At 43.8% G+C, this 23,046-nt stretch overlaps 3 protein-coding genes across 5 annotated transcripts in view; all 3 read right to left on the bottom strand.

The window, feature by feature from the left end:
- The window catches only part of P5CS (Delta[1]-pyrroline-5-carboxylate synthase), a 47,318-nt gene extending 24,488 nt beyond the window's left edge, over nucleotides 1-22,830 (bottom strand). The window contains exon 1 of one of the 2 annotated variants that reach the window (XM_089578896.1): nucleotides 22,495-22,830. In XM_089578896.1, the coding sequence (XP_089435022.1) occupies nucleotides 22,495-22,589 (95 nt within the window). In that variant the 5' untranslated portion in view covers nucleotides 22,590-22,830. Of the gene's footprint in view, nucleotides 1-12,885; nucleotides 13,162-22,494 lie in introns of those variants that run through there. The other variant, XM_089578897.1, reaches the window with a different exon arrangement.
- LOC149349895 (uncharacterized) lies at nucleotides 381-11,224 on the bottom strand. Of its 2 annotated transcripts, XM_089578900.1 has the most exons (11): nucleotides 10,942-11,224; nucleotides 7,778-7,966; nucleotides 6,923-7,123; nucleotides 6,387-6,445; nucleotides 6,161-6,233; nucleotides 4,994-5,058; nucleotides 4,448-4,511; nucleotides 3,753-3,976; nucleotides 2,529-2,688; nucleotides 1,619-1,748; nucleotides 381-619 (listed from the first exon to the last, which is right to left on the bottom strand). In XM_089578900.1, the coding sequence occupies exons 1-11, from the start codon at nucleotides 10,961-10,963 to the stop codon at nucleotides 493-495; spliced, it is 1,314 nt and encodes a 437-aa protein (XP_089435026.1). In that variant the 5' UTR covers nucleotides 10,964-11,224; the 3' UTR covers nucleotides 381-492. The 2 variants fall into 2 exon arrangements, with proteins under 2 accessions (XP_089435026.1, XP_089435027.1); XM_089578901.1 differs by lacking the exon at nucleotides 7,778-7,966 and having other exon boundaries at nucleotides 10,942-11,222.
- Nucleotides 7,915-10,950, bottom strand: LOC149349896 (uncharacterized). Its single transcript, XM_089578898.1, has one exon. It carries the CDS (start codon nucleotides 10,619-10,621, stop codon nucleotides 8,798-8,800), a length of 1,824 nt encoding a protein of 607 aa, XP_089435024.1. The 5' UTR covers nucleotides 10,622-10,950; the 3' UTR covers nucleotides 7,915-8,797.
- Nucleotides 22,831-23,046: the final 216 nt, after the last annotated feature.

The following is a 23,046-nucleotide window of genomic DNA, read 5'->3' as shown; positions in this document are numbered from 1 at the left end:
AGTAATTTATCAGTTAAATAAACATTTTTAAAAAATAAGCAGACATTTGGAAAGGCCCAAAGCACATCCTAATAAAGCTAACAGAATGTCTACAAACTAATTTTGTTGATCATAAATAAACAACAAAGTTGGAAAGAAAAAATGACGTGGCGGTAATTAGCCCAAACTTCGCCTAATTGCTCATATATCATGTTTAAAGGAAAAAATAAAGCTTTAGCATGTGCTTTGAGCCTTTGCAAATGTTTACTTATTCTTAAAAAATCATTCTTTAACTGATAAATTACTATAAAGGCCCGTAAGAAATTGCCTAATTTGAATGTTATTTTGCAATAAATTTCCTTCCAGGTGAGATATTTGAAATCTAAATGCATATTTGAAATCAACATTCTATGATACACCTGCGTGCTAAGTTTCAACAAGTTACGTCGAAAAATAAAAAGCAAGTTTTCAAGACCCTCATCCCCCCTTAAGCAAATACGACAAACTTAAGTGCTACACGTCAGACTCATCACCAGGGCTGTCATCAGAAGGAGGGGCTGCTGCCATAATTCTCGAGGCTGCCACCACAGTTTCAGAGGCTGCCGGCTCAGCAGACAGCGCCGATGTCTGTAGTTTCGTCCTGCAGTTGAATATTAGCTTTGTAACTGCAAGCCGGAAAAAAAAACAGCTGCAGCAGTAAGGTTTTTATGAACACCGGGACAAGGCCACTTAATTTTGCATTCCGGTATGATACCTGACCTGAGTGCGCAATGTGAAAATCTGACATGACACCCGACCACTGCATTAATGCTGTTATATTTTAAATGGGATTAATACGCCTGTCACATGGGCACTGCAAAGGCCTTAGAGAATCGGGGCCCTTCTGTTCAAAGGCACACGGTGCGCGTCTATGCAGCATGCGTAATGTGCCATCGCCTCAAAGGGTCTTAGAAGCAAAGATGGCCATCCGAGACCTTTGAAGCCAGCAGCATTCAAGAAGCTGCGATTGCAGCACCACCATGCATAGAAAACTCACCGCAAAGAGAAAACCTAAGCAGTTAAATAACTTTGAAACATATCAGATGTAAAAAAAGTGCCTGAATCTAGTTTTTGGATACGTCTCATGTTATGCTAAGATCTCAAGACAGTAAAAATGCAGCAGCAACACCGAGTAAATGGTGGCCAGAGCGATAAACAAAACCTGCTGCTGCTGACGAGAGAAGCTATCACTATTTTTTATGAAGGAAATATCATGAAATAAATTTCTAATTTCTAAGCTCAAAGAATGAATAAAATGCTCCACTCCAGCTTTAAAGCTATACTTCTGCCGCTTTATCCAACTGCAACCGTAGGAGCACAAGTCCAGGTGTTCAACATTTTGAGGTGAATGATTACTTGCAGCATCACTGCTCCTTTGGTGAAACGAGAAACTTTGGCTGGAAAGGCCTTAAAGACTAACGTGTGACGGGGGTATAAACATGCTTGCTTTTACTTGAAACCACCATCTTAAGGCCACTTGGCAGCACCCATGAAAATACTGGTGCCGCCATTCTTTCCTTAATTATTACGCTCCTTTAATTGTTTTTAATGAACATAAAACTACTATCAGTGCATGCAGAGACAAAAAGAATGCTCTTGCCTGTCATTTACTGTATTCTTGCTTGCCTTCCTTTCCATGCGCTCTTTTGCGTGCCGAAGCCACGATTTGATAACCTGCTCAATTTGAGCTAGAGTGCCGTCTCGAAGCAAAGAACTGGTAGTCAAAACATCTGCAAAAAAAATGAAATTCTTGTGCAACTACAACAGACATAATTTTTAACAAGATGTCAGATGAATTGTTACCAAACCAACAAAAAAAAAGTTTACCATAAAAACTACAGGACAAAAAGAAGAGGTTCACAGAAAAGCAAGAAAAATAAGGCACTCAGTCACTTTAAAGCCAAGCTTGACTCAATTATTCATATAAGTAAAGTCGTTTAACTTCACACACAACAGACTGCAGTTATCACCTATGTGACAGGTATCAGAAATGCAAAAATGATGCAAAAATGTGTTACCACCATGTTTTGTAGCAGTGGCATGTGCTGCACTAAAAATTCAAAACGTCCATCCTTGTTATTTTTTTTAAATCACACTGTCCTTGTCCTTTTTTCTCTTATAATGTGCTGTACTTTCAAAACAATTGTATATCTTCTTTTTTGTGCTATGCTATGTGGTAAAGCAGTCTTGTGGTGGTCATGTGCCATGCTGGACAGCACCCATTAACAGGCAGTATAAAAAGCAGAAAGAAAAATCACGTGTTCCCTTCCAGCAGCCCTACAAATTGGTTAGAAACTATACATAAAGCGAAGCATTGCCACTGTTTGCTTTGAGCACGTAACTATTAGTTTGTGATACACTATAGCCATCAAAAAAGCTAGAAACCAAGGCCCATAGACTGATACAGAGCAGCTTGCCTAACGGCTTTACTGCCCATGCTATACAGTGTTCACTACATCGTGCATACGTCGATTTTTCCATCTATGAATAAATAAAAGAAAGAGTCATACCAAACATTACTTGACAACAGGCTGTTCTTTTGAAATGCAGTTTTCCTTTGCCCCCTTGCCAACTGAAGTGGCTGGCCGTTTCATCCGACAACATGTCTTTTAGTATGCGTCTAGTTGCATCGCCAAGACTTGTACCACCATACTTCTTCCAACGCATTTTCTGTAAACAGGACGAATGTAAAAGTCTGACTGCAGGTAACTTGCTAGACTAGTAAGGAACACTGCAGATAAAGCAACAAAGGCAAAATAAAGCTACCTGCATGGCTACCTAGGTCATATGAAAAGCTTGCTAAAAATCAAATCGTGCATGCTCAGAGAGACACAGCTATTGCACTTCAACAGTGGTAAGAACCTGGGCCTCGAGATCACGTTTGACATCAAAACACACCGAACATTCCTAGTGCCAAGCTTTATAGGCATGCTTATCATGCCTTGCACTTGTGCCCATATAACACCACACATCACCATAAGATAGCCTCTTTAGTTATCTGCAGCACAAAAAACTTTTAATGAAGAAGGCTGACATGACACAAGTGCTTACTTAACATGATTTGTATGGATACACTGCAGGCATTACATTGGCCAACAGTTAAACATGGTACAAAACAAACACCACATCAATTCCGAGCAGTAGGAGCAGGTGTAAGGTCACTTGTTTTGTTGTTGACGACTTCCACCGGTGGATAGATGTGCAGTTTGTTTCCTGCTGCCATTTATATCACACTATTTCCAAGGTATTTTGCTGTTTTGAATTTACAGTTTTCTTGAGTAGTGCTTCTTGATATAAGAGCAATATTTCCAAACAAATCTTGAAAGGCAGACCCTTGTGTTATCCCATTATTCTCCTGACAAATATTTTCTGCCTTATACATTCTCACGCATTAAAAATGCACCCAAATTGCAATTTTAGTTGAATCTTTATAAATTGGAGAAGGTTGCAAAACCAAATAGCTTCGCTTTATAAGCAGCATCCCGAAGAAGTGCATGTGTGGCTGATTAAAAAGAAGGAAAACAATGTACACCATTTGATGCTCAAGCTATACTGCATCGATGCGCAAGCTGTAAGGCCTCTACAGATAACAGGGTGTTTTCATTGCGCCCACCAGAGATTGCAAAAGAAGTGATTTTTCTCAAGCATGCCCAAAAGAGCACACTTCGGCAAGCAAATGCCAAATTGTCATCGCAGTACCACAATATGTTCCAAGAAATAAAACAAAAAATTACCAGTAGCTTTTTCATGGATGCTGAGGTGGACAATTTTTTGTCGAACTCCAAGAATTCTTCGAATCCATGTGGCACCTCAATGCAGTCATCTTCACCATCATCATCATCTAGAAAAGTAGTTTTTGCTTTCACCCACGAAGTCAAATAGTTCAGCTGAGATGAGTGCTCCAGCTGTCTCATGCGGATGGAGTGCAGCAGCTTCAGCACTTCAGGGTGAGGTGGATCTGAATAGATGTGATGCATACACAAAACAGGTGTTGAAGTGCAGCATTTTCGTAATTTACAAAACATTGCAGTGAATTTCAAGATAATTGACAAGCTGAAATCCATGCGAGCACTTGGGCTTGACAACTGTTGCATTTACATTATGTTATGAACACATTTCAGATTTGCATTTCAAAAAATTCAAATCTCGAATGAAGATTTTACAGCAGCAATTGCTCCACAGTAAAGCCATAACAAGAAATTCCTTTGTTCCTTCACTTATTAGCAATCACAAACCCTTGAGAGAAAAAGTTTCAATTCAGCATGCATGCTGATATGAGCTTGGGGCACTATATATCCAGTGAAAGAACTGTAGGAAAGTTCACAACTATACAGTACTCGGTCCAGAGGTATACACGCGCTTAATAACTGATCAGATGAGGACTACTATAACTGCCTTAGAATCTATGGCCAATTTACAGATTACTCACCGTGATCATGTCCAGGTGCTCGAACTGTATGGCTCATTTCTGTGTGATTTGACTGTCTGCTGAACTGTAGAAAGAAATAAGTACACAATTTACTCGATGCAAAATGACCAGTGTGCCCAGCAGGTACAATGGCTAGCAGTTAAATTTTGTATGAACAATTAGGCTAAAATAAAAATATAACATGCAAATATGTTATCTAACAGAAACATACTCTTGCACCCTGGTTGCACTTTTTCTTAGTAACCAACTAAACAGGTAACCTTTTTATAAAATATCAGTCACAAGCTACTGAAAAAAATTCATTTGGTGAAAAATGCAAGACAAATAGTAGTTCAAAGCTGCAGTTTTTTACCTTATCATAAATGCGCATGAAAACATATGTCATAATATTTTCAGTCATATTTTGTAGTTTTTTCTTCTACAAAACATGACCACACAACTAACCCTCCTAAGGTAAATAATTTCACCTTCAATCTTCATCACAATATAATACATCTGTTTGTACATGTTATAATGAGAAGAATTTTTTTAAGAAGCAGCACAAACCGAGCTGTCTTGGCCGTCGTACAATTTTTCTGGACAGGTGCCACTGCTACCACGGGGCTTGCTTCCTGTGAATAGTGGCATGCATTTCCTCTTTAAAAAATACTTACGAGGGGGTACCCAAAAGAAACCGGACTTATTTTTGTTTGAACTTATTTCTTCACATTTTAAGCACAGACCTTCAATCTCCATCAAAGTATTCCCCACTTGCAATGATACGCTTGTCGAATCTTTCATTCCATTTTTCAAAACATTGTTTAAATTCATCTTTTGTGATGCTTGACAGTGCCGCCGTCGTTTTTTTCTTCACGTCAGCAACATCAGCGAAACGCTTTCCATCCACCTATTTTTTCATTGTAGGAAACAAAGAAAGTAGCATGGGGCAAGGTTGGGAGAGTATGAGGGTTGAAGAATAGGGGTCATGCAATTTTTGGTCCAAAATTATCGTAGAGACAGGGCTGTGTGAGCAGGGGCATTGCCATGATGGAAAAACCAGTCACCCGACCGCCACAAATCTGGCCGCTTCCACCGCACACTGTTGCCCAATCTTTTCAAAACATCCAAGTAGAAAGCCTGGCTAACTGTCTGACCCTGCGGAATAAATTCTCAATGGACGACTCCTCTCACGGCGAAAAAACAAATCACCATTATTTTGAGGTTTGGTTTCACCTGACGAGCTTTCTTGGGGCGAGGTGAATTTGAAGTTTTCCATTGGCATGATTGTTGCTTTGATTCAGGATTCGATTCAGGAACACTTGAGTTGTCCCCATAGCATCGTCCTTGTACGTCTTTCTTAATATTTCAAGAGTTTCCATTCAACTTTTTTCGAGTAAAAATTAGAATTTCACCGGCGCATGCTGTTCACGAAAATCAGCCATTGCAAAAACGACGTTCACACAAAACAGTCGTCACTCTAAAGCTCTGCCTAAACTAGTCTGACCTCCTTCAACGACGGAACTCGGCTTACTGACTCTGGAATGTTCGTTCTATGCGGTCCTAGTGGCAAAACGCGGTACCACAGAAGCTTTGCCGACCAAAAAATTTAGTCCGGTTTCTTTTGGGTACCCCCTCGTATTTCGCATACAGCTCACGCAGAACATTGTCAGAGAGTTTGGTAACCAAAGAAACTGTCAAAGGCAGGCTTCAGTTGGCAAGCAAAATTTCTATTACCTTTAGCACTGAATGAGTCGTAGGTCCGCTGCACCTTTGTCGCTTTCTTATATTGTATTGGTGGCTGTTTTCCCTGCAAAGATGCCATTCTAGTTAGTTACTTCATATTAGTCACAACTATCTGTGAATATGCACTGACGTTCCTTCAAGCCGTGCCGACATAGCACAGGGCTGCTAGTTGGCAGGCGATAAAATGAGATGATATTGAGCAATGAACTAAAAGTACCCTCATGACTTGTGAACACTGGTCGCCAACCCCTGGAATTGCCAAGTCGTCTTCAGAACCTGGAAAACACAGTGTAGCAATCTCATAACAGTCCATTAATTCCAAGTAATACTGCTATTAAAATTTGTAATATACCAAGTGGACACATGACAGTGGAGAATAGTTATTAGCCTGCATTAATTAAAGGGTGACTACTCAATTTTGGGTAGTTGCCTAGCTAGCATTTTACAGATTGATAAATTTTTGTCAATAGAATTGCAGTACAAAAACTTATTTCCTATTTGAAAAATTATGAGAAACCTTCTCCAAAATACTACCTACTACACTGCGGTCAATAGGCAAACTTACTAAAGGATCTCAAATTTAGTTAAGGGGCCCAGGCGTCATACACACCACGAGTTATAGAGCGAAATTCTGGCAAACTGTTTCATCTCAGAAGAATGCTCTTTACAAAGATTAGGCTAAATACAGTGCTTGTCATGAAGTGCTTAATAATCAAATAGTGCCACAAATGCACACTAGCTGCACATGATTACCATTCATGAGTCTGGCAGTGCTGGGAGGCGTAGGTGGTGGACGAATGCTGCGTGCATACGGCTGGGATGGTTCGTCAGAGTCAGAGCTGCTACAAATGAAATGGCTCCGTTTTCTTCTCCTCCTTGGTTCGTCTACCTCAGTCTCAAGAGATGATGTCATCTCTGCTCTGGCCAGCTTGGTTCTTGCTTCATGATAGTTTTCTAGAAAGATGACACTTATTATAAAAGTATTCTAAGTGTGTTAAAGAACATTGGTTAATGCCACAAAGTAAACTTTACAAAAGCATAATTTAAAAGACTGCTTACTAATACTATATGTTGCAGAGCTAGCTGGTGTTTCATTATTCAGCACAAGTTATAATTAAGAGAAGCACACAGACAGACATGACAGAATGTGTGTCTGTGTGCTTGTCTGAAAAAAGTAGTGCTGAATCATTTTTCTCTAAGGAATTGCTCATATAAAATCACAATGAGGCACACACAATAAAATCTCAATGCACAGCTAATTTGGGCAACAAAGCATGCCCAGAGGCCTACAGTACGCCCTTTCAGAGCCCCTTAAAACAAGTGTCAGTTTGCACTCGCTTCGTCTGGATGTATTCTCTTTGTGACATCATCTTTCATTAAATACAATTAAAAAGACACCAAATTTCCAAAATAATGAAACATTTGTACTTCATTCCTGCACATGCAAAATAAGATTCAAGATTTCAGCGATGAAATCTGCAACCAACCTGTAATAATTTTGAAAAATACAGCCATCTCTGATGAAAGGGAATATGAGAAATTACTTTCTGAGCAAGCGGTTGCAACGTGCAACAAAACTTTGGAACATCCAAAATGTGCACAGCTTACCAAATGAGCCAAGGACCGCACAACGTGTCGAGATCCAGCCAGGCCTTGGCTCAGCTCCGTTTTTCACAAGCTCTGCGATGTTTTTCACTTTCGGCGGCCAGAGGCACATGCCATGCTTTAGCCACGCTGATCTCACCACAGCAACCGCATCTCCCTCATCAGGAAATTTGACAACAGCAAATGGTTTTGCTACAATGTAAAAAAAGAAAAGTTTAAGCGTTGGTACCTCACGAGCATAGCTCCAAGAAATCGTAAAGCTTGGCCTTCAACAGCTAACTGCTCCGATAACTGATGGTGCAGTGGCTACTGTGCTCGGCTGCTAACCCGAAAGACATAGGTTTGATCCCAGCCACCGCAGTCGCATTTCGATGGAGATGAAATGTTAGACGCCTGTGTACTGTCCAAGCCAGCGCATATTTTAGAACCCCAGGTGGTTGAAATTTACCTTACCAGAGCCCTCCACAACAGCTTTCACATAGTTTCTTCAGGATGCTGGACCCCATAAAACGAACCCTATAACCATTTTCAATTGATAATCCTGTGGCAATGTCACTCCTTGGTAAGCAAAATGATAATTTCGCACGATACTTAAGTAATGAGAATTTGACAGAAGGCCACGAGCTGAATGTCTGCATGTCAGGGTGCACTGCTGTATTTTCCAAATGGTACAGAAAAATCAGTGCCATGTAAAAATTAAATTCAACCAAAGCACTTCCTTACATGAGGCAAATTTATTGCAATCTCAAAAATCAGCTTCCACCAGTCATGTTCACTTGACTTGTCAGTCTGGTGGTGTGAGAGATCTCAAAAAAGAAATAGGTTACTACTACATGAACCAGTCAATTTAATTTTCTCTTTCATTATTCTTGCTTTGCACCTGAAGGTGACACAGCGAACAGCCCCACTGACAGTGCTAACACAACTGTGTGCCATGATTCCCTGAGAAGTTTTTAGAACAAACTGGAATATGCAGAGCAAGACGAAACAAGAATTCACAATGACTGAACAGCCAGAAATCTCTTAATGAAGATGCAGAAGTGGGAAAATGGCAAAACCAGAACCAAATGGAAACTTCACACACTTGTATAAGACTTCAGAAGCTGGCCACACATTGAGAGAAGAGGGGTGTGACACCAACAATACATTTAGGAGAGACGACCTGCAGGGATATTCATACAAATCACACACAACAGAAAATTTGCAGCCAACAAGAAGAATTTCCTTGGACCGATGCTCCTCAATTATGTTGAGAACATCAACTATTGAGCCATCTGATAAGGCACATGTGTTGTTTGGGCATGCGACAGTCAGGGTGTAACCTGCTTTTGCAATAAGCTTTCGGTACTGCTGACCCTCAAAGCCTTGCGGTAAAGGGCCATCACTGTGGCAGTAAAACAACTGCTGCTTTGGCTGACGCCTTCTAGGTTCAAAGCTGAACAAGGCCCTTTCTTCATTAATCCTCCTGCACAGTTGCTCAAGTGCTTTTCCAGGCCTCCGGTGCAGTCTCTTCAGCTTCTGCATGAAATTCTCAAATGGGAAGGCACTCCACCCATCCAGATGCCCCAAATTTCTCACATCCTCAGCCAGGTGCATCAGTCCATGAACATTGTGAGACACAAAATGGACACCGAACAAGTCTTTAAAAGTGGTGATAAAGTGCTCAAGCAATCGCTCGGCATAGTCAACAAGCTCTACACACAAACATGGCGAAGCCAAAATTGTTACTGCACAATGCAGAACCATGAAGTTTGCACACAAGTCATCCCGTAGCAAACCACGAAAAATTACAGGCCCAGTGTACAACAAAATGAGGCGAAATTCTGTAGCCTTCCATCGCTCTACCTCACTTAATGGCCGTGGTCGACGGTTAAATTCACATGGAATGTAAGCTACCAAGCTTTGAATTCTCTCCGAGATGCTGTCTTTCACTGGAGTTGCCTGTCGGCAAGACAGTGGTCCTTGAAACCACAGCCTTAGCAGTTTGTGTACCACACCTATGCACACTAAATGCATGTAATCCAATGGAACTTGTTTTACAAGATCAAGTGGCAGGTCTTCAAGTGCAGTTCTCCCAATGTGGTGTTCTTCATCAGTTTGGTTCCTGAAGCTTTCATTTGTTCTACGGGCAGCATTTAGCTCCGGAAAACATAACCTGCCGTTGACATAGCATCCTTCTGCTGTGCACTTAGTACAGCTGCTGTAACCGCTGTGTCCTTTGACGGAGAGCACAAATGCACGGGCAGGTGCATCGCAAACCAAAGCCAAGATACGTACATGCACAATTTTTCCTCCCAAGTACACACCGCCTTCAAGCACTGAATTCAGCTCATCGACAAACTCTCTCAGGAAGTCACTACTGTCAGCAGGCTTCGAGTAACCAAAGTAGACACCTATGGGGAACGGCACACTGTTTTCAATGTTTTTGACCTGACAAAGTATTGGCCAGAACTGGGCCTTGGTGCTCTTTGTGAGCGGTAAACCATCAACATTGACAACTAGGTCAAGCAACTGAGGGATTTCATGTGTTGCACTGAAAAGGTGCTTCAGGCCAGCAACAAGGCTAAAGTGGTAGTACTGCCCAGTCCCCATACTAACTATACCGTCTACCGTTCTTGGTGTCCCGAGAAGAGAAGCTGCACACATCGGAAGGCTGGACACATCGACGGGCGCCTTGCGAAAGAGTTTAAGGAGGTCCGTGACGCACCGGTGCGAGAGGTTATATTTGACTGCCCACTCTCTCAATCCTCCCTTAAAATCCGTGGTGCGACAGTCTTCGGAACTTTCGCAGCTCACAGTTGCCACAGCACCGCGCCTTAGTTGGCGACCATGCACCAACATTCGCATGTCGGGCTCGCGATAGTCATCGCTCTCAACCGAACCACACGCCGGGGACGAAGCATAGTCTGGTAGGGCAGAGTTGTCTGGTAGAGTATGACACGGCCTCGCCTCATCATCTGACGGCTCCGCAACAGTTTCAGAGACTGAGATTTGGTCTGTTTCTAATGATGCTGGGCATGGTTCACGGGACGCGGTAGCCGCTGCAATACTTCCCGAAACTGCCTCTTTTAACCGGCGCCGAAAAGTCCGCTTCGAGAGAGCAACGCCATACCCTGCGTATTAGCAAGGAACGTCAGCGCTTATAATAGCAAAGAAAGCACGCTTACCTGAAGGCACACTCCTGTCCATGATTGCTGAGAACACGGACAAAGAAGTCCGAAATTGGCGGGAACAAACAACGCAACGGCGCAAAAGTCCCAACGGCGGCAACAGCGCATAACAGACTGCATGCAAAGGGCGCGAAAGGCGAAAAAACAAAGGCACTATGGACCCTGGCAATGGACAAGCCGTGGCCGTGGCAGTGCAAGCAGCACAAAAAGTGAGAGGGCGCTACTAGCAGGTTAACTTTAGCGAGCTACTACAGCCAACGGCTACACGTCCATGGCACATGTGAAACAAATTTGCTCACATTTAAGTAGTGCATAGGCAAGTAACTACCTTTTTGTACAATTTTCAAGAATCTGAATTAGATTTTAACATTGCGATGCGCATAACGTGACGTACTTGGCTCGAACACGGCGTAGTTTGAAGCAAAAGCAGAAGCCTTGCCGAGCCAAAATGTGGCGGCTGGCCGTGGGCACCGTACCGTTATAGTACCGTGGGTCTGGCGCTGTGCTTGCACTCAAATGGGTACCAAACAGTTGTTGCAATCACGAAATTGTGCAGCATATTAATGTTCTGCTGCCTTCAGCTAATGTTGTCACGGTAGAGCGATGCGGTACTCACGTTGAGTGCTTCGCAGTCGACACTGGAACGATATTTTGTTAATGCAGCCGTGCCCAGCGCGATACATACGTAGTTGATGCGCGCGGAGCCACGATATTTTATGAAACTGGATGCGACGCTAAAAGCTAGCGCATAATCCTGCCGAATAAATTGCAGTGTGAACGTTTTGTATCGCACAAACTACTGCGGCGATTTTTGCAGGTGGCTGCAAAGTATGTCTACTTGGTAGAATGAAGGGGTCTATTTAAAAGCGCACAAATTTGAAGGCCGTTGGTATGTATACCAAGCAGCTTAATTGTGCAATAAATGTTTGTTTAAAATATGCTCTAGATATATGTCCAAATGCTGTGTCCAGCGGACGTCATCTGCGGGACATTTAAAGCGAGGACATCCGACGTATATCCCAAGGAGGTACGACCAGGGACTAGGATATTCGGTCCTGATTCGGATATCCCTGGGATATGGTGTTTCACTGGGTTGTCGCTCTAACGCGAGGAATTCCGTACTGCCCCAGTATTTGCCACGTATTTCGGCTCTCGAAGTTATGCCACTGGTTATAACTTGTTCCCGAAAAAAAAAAGTAACAAATCTTTCCGAAATGTAACAAATAAGCGTTCAAGTATAAGAATTCCTAAACGTATCAACCGCTAGCATAATTTAGCATCTCCGTGACTTTCGCTAAAATAAAGTAAACCAGCAAGACTAGGTCCGCCAACTGTGAAGCCTGACCGTTTCAGTCAAGACATTTCAAGGAGCAAGGGGCAAAGACGACGAAAGCAGAGCCCTGCAATACAGTTCACCTAATGCATGCAGTTCACACACTCGCCTTCGAAATGTGCGTGCTTATATACCCAGTCATAGAGGATGTCTCAAAAGTGTTAGCGGTGAACTGTTAGTAATGAAATTTTTTCTCATTAAATTTTGACGCGAGTACAGTGGCCGGCACGATCCCGAGAAACTGCAAAATTCTATGGCACGATCCCGAGAAACTGCAAAATTCTATTAGTTGAAAATAATTACTGAACGAGCAGTAGAAAATTCTCTGGAAAACAGGCCGTGAAATATACATTTGTTGTTAGTTTACGGCTGCAATACGTTAACATTCAGAATACAGCTTCAACATTATATGTTTAGCGTTAAATTAATGTTTAGGATATAACATGTACGCTGTTTTTTGACATCATCATAACGTTTCAATCTAGCATGTAATGTTACGGCAACCTGCACAATAATCGTGCAACATCAGAATGATGTTTCGTGCTATCTCGGTGGAAATGCGAATCTCCATGCAAAATTTAATTTACAGAATTATTGCCATCACTTACCGATGGTTGTATAAAAACGAAATCCAAAGCAGTGAACGCGACAACAGCGCGGTCGAACGAGCTCTCGGTCGCGACCACGGACAGCAGGGAAGACGGTGAGCGCAAGACGGCCGGAATTCGTCGCGCGCGCGGAGGTGCGCGGTGCGAACCAGAGAAGCGACGCAATCCGATAGCGCGCCGCGGCACGAAGCCCGCCGTCAACAGGTCTGCGCGGCAGTCGACTGGGGTCGTTCGGCCCCTCGCGGCTGGTTTTATTCCGCCAGAGGCAGCGCACAGATTAGCGATTTTGCACCAGTGGCAAAGAAGGCTCCATGTCTGCAAACAAGGTGACGTCAAGGGGTGTGGCCTAGCGGGTAAAAATGCCCATTTTGGTCTCTTCACGTGAGTAGCACGCGTACTCACACGTTTTTTTTTTTTTTTCGCCTTTGCTCCTACAGCCCTCTCCGCCCCGGCTGCACCAGGGTGCCAGCAGCCGATTGCTTTGCCCACTATAGGTCGGTCACACGTGCGCCGATCACGTATACGGGAGTAGTCTCAGGTACAGTGTTCCGCACACTTGTCTAGAGTGCTGAAACAGCAGGCTACGATGGGTGCTTGCGACACGTGCCGAAATTTCGGCATGTGGGGATTAAACTCTTTCTTTACGAAGCCCATTAAGCATGGTTAACCGGTGACCCGTCGATAATAGCGCGCTATTTCAAAGCTATACCACTAGACTTTCCTACTTGCCAGGCCATGAGTTGAGCCTAAGGAGTCTGAGAAGTAAGTCAACTTCTCAGTAAGTTTTGAAGCAAATAGTAAGTTTGCTACGAAGCGGAGAATTTTGGTGCGGGAATGAAGAGCGCTATGCGCAACTTTTCTTAGCGAGCATGCCAAACTCTTCGTTAGCCAGATGATCTCACAAACGACCTCGGAGTCGTATGTGGGCCCCGATATAGATAAATTTTTTTGATCGCTAATAGTAGCAGTGAGCCGCAGGGTGGCATCAGACAATACGGCTTTAGTTAGAACAATGAAGACCTTAATAAACCAGCGGAAAACATCAACTGCTGTCCACCGAGAAGCATTGTTTTCTGTCTTCTTGTGGTTTACTGATTTTTTTGTGTGTGAAATAGGGGTATTCGCAGTATTATGGTCGTTTGACATGTCTCTACACTATGTGGCCAAGATTTAGTCGCGCCATTTCTTAAGAGACAGCCGCTTTGCCCGAGAATAGGACCTGGCACCCCCTTCCTGGTGTACAGTAATGCCAATAGATCCGCGTAATGAAGCTAAACAGACGAAGAGATGAAGCCATTTTTTCTCCCGAATTTTCTCAGTATTTTGTGTGTTCTTCTTTAACAATGTGACCATCACTGCTGTTACTGCCAAGTGTTTCTCAGTAGGGCGTAGGTCTCGTCAAGCCTCCAGAAAGCGTTTGCCTGCACCCGCAACATTGCATTTGTATCGTGTGATGTTGAAATAAATTGATTCTGGTTTACCATTAGCTGTGAACTTGCGATAGCATAAGAACCACGTTGTGAGCTGCCCTTCACCACTTTGCCACCTGCCAACCATGGCAGGTGGCAGCTGGCTCTTCCTTGTACCAACCTTGGCAGGTGACAGGGTTCTTGCCGTGGCAGCCACCTCTGGTCTCTCCCTCCTCTCCCCTAGAGGAGGTGAGGGAGATTTCCCTCTCTCCACTATGCCACCTGCCAACCGTGACAAGTCGCAGACTGGCTCTTCCGTTTAACCCCAGTGGTAGGTGGTACACCCGTGTACCACGCGTGTCACGTGCCAGGTGGCAAAGTGCGACACCAACTATTTTTCAAACCGTTTTTTACTGACCTCTACCGCGGACACATTCACTTTACCTTCCTTGTGCCTCAGAAATGCCGATCTGGCTGGCATCGACGTCGGCACTAATATTGCGACATTCTACCATGTTACCACCGGCCGACCTCTCCACCTTTCCCTCATTAAAATTCCTTTCTCTCTCTCTCTAGCAGGTAAGCAAGCAGGCAGACAGTCAGGGCAAGGCATGGCAAGCCGGTAAGCAGACAAGCAAGCTTGTTATTGGCATCCCCCTTGAATTGAGGCAGTGGCAAGTGCCGCTTTCCTAGTAAATTAAAGTGACTGTTTTATGTATTTGTATTTCTGCCCTACATTACTTTGAATCAATTCTCTTTTTTAATACCAAGCTATTTTATAAGCTCTAAGCGCTATTATTTTTATTTCTATGGTGGTCTGTGCAATTTTCCATTCTGCCTTTACGCCAGCAATGGTTGAGTCTTCTCATTCTCCTAATCTCAATATGGAGCAGTGGGAGGCCATTCTACACAATGAGGACCCCGACCAACAACGAGGACTGGTTCGCAGGGCCCACGCTGCGGCGCAGGCCAGTGGGCTGCCGGAGTAGGCGTACCACCCAAGACTCCGAGAATTCCCATGCATCCAATAAAGTTTTCAATTTCTTGCTCGTTCCTATCACTGATACGTTAATTTTGCTTTCGCTATCCCTAGAACCCAGATACTGAAAGACTCACCATATTCACTTTGATATCTGGATGTATAGCTTTACATTCTACGAGAACATGTTTAATGCTTCTGCACTGCTTCCTCATGCTACAAAAATATCGCCTCCTTATTTATATTTGCTTCTATATTGCCTGGCTACGAGGCAACCTGATGTAGCCTCAAATTGAAAGGCACTGCCTCTTTAATTATCATACAGCGTTTCCTTCCGGATTTCGCTCTTTCCAGCTCTGTATTCACGTTAAGATTCTTTTCCCATTTTTTGTTGTCAGTTAGCAGCCTCGGTTTCGCGGGGTTTCTTTTTATGTTCGTGGTAACTTCATTTACCCTGTTACCCATGTAGACTGTCGTAAGCTGTGTAGTCATTTTCCTCCATCGCGTATTCGCGTTTTTACTGTACAAGTATTTGAAGGCTTGGTCAGACCACCTCTTCTCATCCATTTTTCTTAGTATCTCCTCAAACGATATATTGTTCTGTGCTTCCCGCGCCTCAAAGGACGACCAGCCCGTATCCCCCTACAACTTCGCTTGTTGTCTTTCCATGAGCCCCTGAAGCTAATCTTCCCACCGTTCTTTGGTTAACCTCTTGTCTTTGCAGCACATTAGATTTCAAGCACGGTGCCGTGTCCATAAATGTCAGCCCCGGAAGCATAACCCCCCTTCCACAGTTCTCCTATTTTTTCATATAAATTGCATCCCCATAGTGCTCAATGTTTCATTATGGCCGCGTTCCTTTTTACTTTCGTCTTGAGATTTCTTTCTTCGTGAGCCTTTAAATATTCCCTTTCTTCATCAGTCCACACCCCCAGATACTTGGATGAGGCAACTGGGGATGCACTTTCGTCACCGTTATCTACGGCATTTCGTCAGCAGCTTGAAAGAACCGACGGAGCGGCGGACGCCCGCTGAAGCCAGCGCTCGGGTCGTCTCCTCAAAAGCGCTGACAAAGCATGCGGCCGACCGGCAACCTGTACCCCCCCCCCCCCCCCCCCCCTTGCAGCTTGTATCACGCGCCACAAGGCGCCGCCATTGCATACATCTCCATCGGCGCCTTGGCGCTTTTTTGTGACGTTATTTGCGTTATCTGGCCGCTCGTGCGAGCTTGCTCTAACGGAACCTTACTATATTTACACGGTTTCCCCTCCGTCTGGTAAAACCGACAAATTCTATACAGATACCCTGCATAGAAAAACTAAAAAACAATCATTTTAAGTCGCACTGCATGCCCGATACAAGAAATTGTGTAACACCCTCAGCAAAAATAAAAAAAAGCAAAGAAGTTGTACTATGAGCACAAACTTGATCAGTCAGGCAGCAACCCAAAGGAACAATGGGCTGTCCTAAATTCCTTTTTGAACTAGACCCATCGCTTCTACGTATCCAATCCTATCACAAACGATTATATTACATATGACCAGCCATCAGAAATAGCCAGGGCCTTCAGTGACGCCTTTTTTTAGGACAAGCCTCTTATCAGTAACTGTACTACGTCACTGAATCGTTTGCAACATTAATTTTTTTGTTTTCCTAACAACATAAGAGATGAAGTCCTTAATGACACTCGTGCACTGAAAGTAACCAACGCAGGGTTTGATAACATTCATCCTAGTAACATAAAACTAGTTGCACACCTATCTGATGTTTCATGTTATAATAGACACCTTTAGCATACCGTGTTACCGTTACCGCTACAGGAGTACCGGGAGCCCGCCCACCACCGGTGTGCACGCGCCGATTGGTCCCAATGCTGCAGCCGCGCGCGTAGCAGCCTAGGGTGCCTCGATGCCAGCGCCGCCGTACAGGGTGGAGACAACATCGCGGGCGCCGCCATATTGAATCACACGGGATCAGCTGCGCTAGCGGGTGTAACGGCGCCACTCTTACTTTCGGCGGGCGTGAGAGTGCTTTTGACTGGAACAGTCTTTTTCATCAACATCGCACTGCGTATCTTTTCATTCATAATAGCCATTTTAACATCCGCGGGTCGAAGACGTAATTGCATGACTTAATTTTACAGCCCCAAGTGGTCGAGGTTGAACATTTACTGTTCCGTCTGTTGGTTTGAGAAACGCGCTAATATTTTAAAGATCTGTTGCCGGGCAGGTGCTGCTGCTCCATGCGGATAGAAGAAATTGCTGCCTCTTTTTTTTTCACCATATTTTGGATTTTAATTCCCACGTTCTGTTGACGCCCGCGTGTCGTCAGCCGCTCGAGCGCTGCGGCTGGTTTCGCTATCGTCGCGCGGGCTGTTTCCGCTTCTGCTCGCAAAAACTGGTGTCTGTTTGCTTTGTAATCTTTCAAAGGGTAACTGCGAGTTGTTCGCCCGTTTATTGCTCACAAGGGCGCAATTACATTGCTTATGGGGCGGGCGCTGGTATATACAAATGATGCCGCCGTACACCGACGTTGCCACTGCTCCTGCGTTTTCTTTCTCGGGGCCAAAGAAAACGAATCACCCCTCGTTGGTGATAGCATAAAGGATTATTGGAAGTTTCTCACTCGTTTCATTTTTATGAGGGGCGCACAACCACCGAATGTCCTTGCGTGCGCACGCATGCACACTTCGCTTGCGCCCTGGACATACGCACCGGTTGCTCTCCTGAGATTCCTCAGTTTGTGAAACACAATTCTACATATATTTTTTCATATTTATTTTATTCAAGCCAATCGGTGTTCATTAATAAACCATGCATGTAAACCTGCCCAAAAAAGATTCGGTTTTAGTCATCAAAAAACTGCAGTAATTCTGCAAATTTTAAATTCGAAATCGAATTAATCGACATTGAAAAGTCACGCTTTTCGAAAAAAATTGACCATAGAGGGGTTTGTTAAAAAAAAACGCGGTTTTTAACGTTGGCTATCCGTGTATTTGCTATTCTGTCTACAAAATTGTGTTCTCATGGGTTAGGCTGTTCGAAAAATAACTCCTACCTAAAAGTTTATCTTTATTACTGAGGAAGACAAATATGTAACATAGCTTTTCAGCCTACTCTCTTACAGAGAGTACAGAGAACAAAACAAAAGATAATGCAAATTATTCACTTAATGTCTACTGTAATTGCAGGTAATGAAAAAAACACGAACTACAATATAAGCAAGCAAGACATTGGGACAGAAAAGTGGGGCATGTACCGTAGGGTGTAACCTTAAAGGAAAACATAAAAGCAAAGCATGAAAAAAGGTTCAAACCACGAAATAAGTCAACAAGATTTACGGGAAAAATGTTGTAGTGCACAGTGCGGTGCAACCTTCGCCGCAAACATGAAAACAAAGTATGAAAAAAAAGATGCAAACCACGAAAGAGCAGAACGAGACAGAGTGGTAAAAAAGCACAGTGAGGTGTAACATTTAAAGCAATATACTCTAGAGCTGATCCCGCTTTACTTGAGCTTCCCATTTTTTCCTTCGCTCGGAGTCTCGGGGGAAGCGAAAACAGCTAGCGTAGGCCTTTACGCGTTGACCCGGCGCACATTGGCACACAACAACCCGTCATGCTGCCTCGGCGGACTTGACAAGCTCCTCAGTCCAAGCAAATAAAGCGATCGTCCGCAGACGCGGGCCTCGAAACACGGAAGCTCAGCTGCTTGCACCAAGCAACTGAGACCAGCCCGACCGACCGCTGTGATTCAAAATGGCGCCGCAGGGAGAGAGAGGCGGCGTTGGAGCGGTCAAAGGATGGCACCACCCTGAACGGCGGCGCTGGCATCGAGGCACCCTATAGCAGCCGGGTATGTGGCGCCATCTGGCGACGTCAAAGAGATTTGCGCATGCGCATTGGCTGCGCGCAGGCTCCCGGTACTCCGGTACCGGTAACACGGTGTGCTAAAGGTGTCTTATTAATCTGATATTTTAGACCGGCATTTTTCCTTCCGAATTGAAACGGGCAAAGGTAACTCCACTTTTTAAGAAAGGCGATCATTCTTTACTAACAAATTACTGCCCAATATGTATTCCGCCATTTTTTAGTATTTTAGTAAAATCGTCGGCAAGTTAATTGCTGCACGCTTAAGCAATTATGTGACTAAATTTAATATTCTCTTCGTCTCGGTACGGGTTTCGCCCGGGATATTTGACTGACCTCGCTCTCATCGCCCTTTTAACGAAAGCAATTGATGATGGTTATTTTGGAGGCTCAGTTCTTATTGGTCTTACTAAAGCATTCGATACAATCACCACACATCATTTTTGAAATTAGAAGCGAATGAATAATTAGCCCAGAACTAATGTTATCAAGGAGCTATCTGCGAGATAGGCTTAACGTAATCAAAACTTCGAATTTTTTTTTTCTGAACCTAGTTACTAATCTAGTGGTACCACAAGATTCCATTCTCAGACCTTTATCATTTTTTATTTACATTAATGATTTGCCTGCCTACCTAACATCTTCACATTGCTCACTGTACGCAGACACCACCATCATAAACGATAAAAATATTCCGTCCCTGGTTTCCAAACTCAGTATTAGCTAGCGAAGGTTATGAACTGCTGTAATAATTACATAGTTATTAATGCTAAAACCAAGTTCATTGTCTTCAATTTATCTCAGAAATCATCTTTAGTTTCATCATTGAGTCAATTATCATGTAATCCCTACTAGCACTCACTGCTCCTTTGTAGGGGTTGAATTGAACCATAACGTTACATTTCATTACCACGCCACTAATTTTAAAAATAAAATCACCTACGGCATTTGGCTACTACGAAAGCCCGTCAACATTTTAACCGTGCAACACTGCTCTCGCTTTATTATGCTGTATATATTCACATTAAATACTGCATAATACGAGGTCCGTTAGAAAAGTATCCGACCTTTGGCCGTTGAAAAAAAAACTTGCATAACTGGAGCGTTGCAAACCTAGTCATCTTTAAAGTAGTCTACTTGGGACACTTCTCCCAGCGGTGCTGCCATTGTGGGAAGTATTCCGAAAAGGCCCTTTTCGGAATGGAGTTTAGCTCAGCTGTCGTTGCAGCCATAATGTTCTTCCTTGTCCGAAATCGCACTCCTTTCAATGGCCTTTTGATTTTGGGAACCAGCCAGAAATCGCAGGGGCCATATCAGGACAGTAAGGAGTCTGTTGAACTACAGGAGTATGGTTTTTCACCAAAAAATCTGATTCGAGTGCGAGGAATGTGCAGGAGCATTGGCGCGATGGGTGCGCCAATTTCCTGTTGACCTCAGCTCCGGGTTCTTGTGCCGCACAGCATCACGTAGGCAACGGAGGACATCCCTGTAGTAATCTTTGGTCATTGTTTGACCCTGTAGAGTGCGTACTCGTGGTCTGCCACACAGAGGGTGTCAAAGAAAGCAGTCAGCATCACTTTCACATTGCTTCGCAATTGGCGGGCCTTCTTAAGTCTTGGTGACGTGGAATGCTGCCATTGTGACGATTGAGATTTGGCTTCCGGCTCGTACCTGTACACCCAAGACTCGTCACCACCGATTATGGTGTTGAAGTCGGGATCACTGTTTGTGGAATCCAGCATATCCTGTGACACTTTAATACGAACCTGCTTTTGCTCCACCATGAGCAGCTTCGGCACGAATTTCGCCGCAACTCTCTCCATGGCCAAATCTTCGGTGATAATGGAATGTGCGGAGAAATTGCTCATGTCCACCTCTTCCTCAATTTCTCGGATAGTCACGCGACAGTCCCGCATCACCATAGCATTCAGTTCGGCAATGACCTGGTCATTTTGGCATGCTGATGGCCGATTGGAGCGTGGCTCGTTCTCCACCGATGTGCGGCCATCTTTAAAACAATTGTAACACTGCTTAAACTGTGTGCTGCTCATAGCATCTTCACCGAAAGCCGTCTGAATATTTCGAACGGTTTCCACTCGGCTGTCGCCAAGTTTATGGCAAAATTTGTTGCAGTAGCGCTGCTCCTTTCACTCCGCCATTTTCCTTGCAATAAAAAACCGACGAGAGCACTGCACACTGCCTCACTCAAACGCTGCTTCCCAGCAATTGACGCTATCGGCAGGCGGGAAAAAATTCATGCATGCGCATGAAGGCTCAAGGTCGCCTGATGCAAGCGCGCTTGTCTCATATCCATCAGGTGTTTGCAAAAAAAAAAATAAAGTCGGATACCTTTCTAACAGACGTCGTATGTTGGAGAATACATACAATACTCACCTTAGTTCACTTAAAACTGTACAAAGCCAAGCTATCAGAATAGATACACCAAGCCCCACAATACTAGCGCTATCCCGTTATTACACACTAATAACATTTTGTCTGTCAGCAAGACTAAAATACAAGCTAGGCATATTTATCAACTTATTGAATAATCAAGTTCCTTTGTCTATGATCCCAAAAAACATGCCTGGTAAACACTATTGGTACTGGATTTGTACTCAACAATAATCTTATTTTACCAGTGGCACACGCCAATTATGGCAAAGAAATGATTGTTTTTCAGCATTCTCCTGTTGGAATACACTATCACTCTGCAAGGCAGGCAGGTCTCGCATGCACACAATGTGCTGTGTAAGAGATTGATAGTTTATGCTTCAAAATAATTCCAATAGATGGCAAAAATGTAATTTGGCAAAGTTTCTGCGGAACCTGCCATCTCTGTGCTTGTGAAATATTGAGCAAGAAATAGGACATTTTGTGCCCAGCACAAGAACGAGTGCTTGTAGTAAAACAAAAAAAAAGACTGAAGAATCATGAATTAAAGAATTTTTGGCTGAATAACTGATTCGCACCCAAATTTGAACTAAAAAAATATTGCTAGATTTTTCCCCCCTGAACTCTGTAAAAAGTAAAACCAGCAAATGAAGGATCCCAATTATGCAGCACATGGTTAATGTTTGTTACCGTTTAGTGAGCCAAGCAAGCAACATCTGTTCAGCCTCCAGTTAACAATATGCTACAATTTTTGTGGGGTTTAAAGTCCCAAAGGAACACATAGGCTGTGGTGGACTATTCAGTGATGGCCTCCGGATTAATTTGTACCACCAGAGGTTAACATGCGCTAACATCGGACAGCATACGGATGCCTTTTGCGTTTGGCCTCCACATCTGCTGGCACCCACAGACACAAGCCACATGGGCAAAATGATAACTCAAGAAACTCAATTCTGGCTTACTTTTTTGATGCGTTAGCACTGGAACCCCCATGTTGCAAAAACCTGCACGTGTGTCTGAAACCAGAGTTGGCAGGTGTAAAAGCAGAGGAAAACATCCCTGGGAGGGAACACCCAGAGGCAACAGGTGGCGAAGTGAAGAGGAGAACCCCTCTCCACTTTCAGGAGAGAGAACAGAGAATGGAGGAGTAAAGCTAGTCACACAATGACTGATGGACTGGATCATGCCACCTGCTCGCATGGACTGAACCAGTCAGCGGCAGCTACATCCGGAAGAGCACACAGTACAAATGCATACCCTACAACTTTTCATATTACCGACTGTCAATTTGGGGGATGTGCCCTTTACACGAGTACATACAGGACACAAGTTGCCTTGAACCACTTTTGCAAACAGCACAAGATCGCTATAAAGGCCAAGGCAATGTTTTTAGATAAACACAGTGGGAAAACTTGCTCTGGAGATGCGGCCCCATTCCGTCGCCGCTTTTTATCGATGGATGGAAAATAGGAGCGTCCCCTTTGAAACAGTGCGGTGGCAGTTTCCACCATGCA

Source organism: Amblyomma mixtum, chromosome 3, assembly GCF_055824585.1.
Source record: "Amblyomma mixtum isolate Tamu chromosome 3, ASM5582458v1, whole genome shotgun sequence".
Lineage (NCBI taxonomy): Eukaryota > Metazoa > Arthropoda > Arachnida > Ixodida > Ixodidae > Amblyomma > Amblyomma mixtum.
Note: the sequence above shows the minus strand (reverse complement) of the source record. Positions and strands in the feature narration are given on the sequence as shown.

Excerpts from the sequence above, each read along its gene's own strand:
- LOC149349896 (XM_089578898.1), bottom strand. The coding sequence starts at position 10,621 with ATGCGAATGTTGGTGCATGGTCGCCAACTAAGGCGCGGTGCTGTGGCA.
- LOC149349895 (XM_089578900.1), bottom strand. The coding sequence starts at position 10,963 with ATGGACAGGAGTGTGCCTTCAG. Across the intron at positions 7,124-7,777 it reads TGCGGTCCTTGGCTCATTTG|AAAACTATCATGAAGCAAGA; the intron begins GTAAGCTGTGCA and ends TCATCTTTCTAG. Across the intron at positions 2,689-3,752 it reads CATCCATGAAAAAGCTACTG|AAAATGCGTTGGAAGAAGTA; the intron begins GTAATTTTTTGT and ends TCCTGTTTACAG.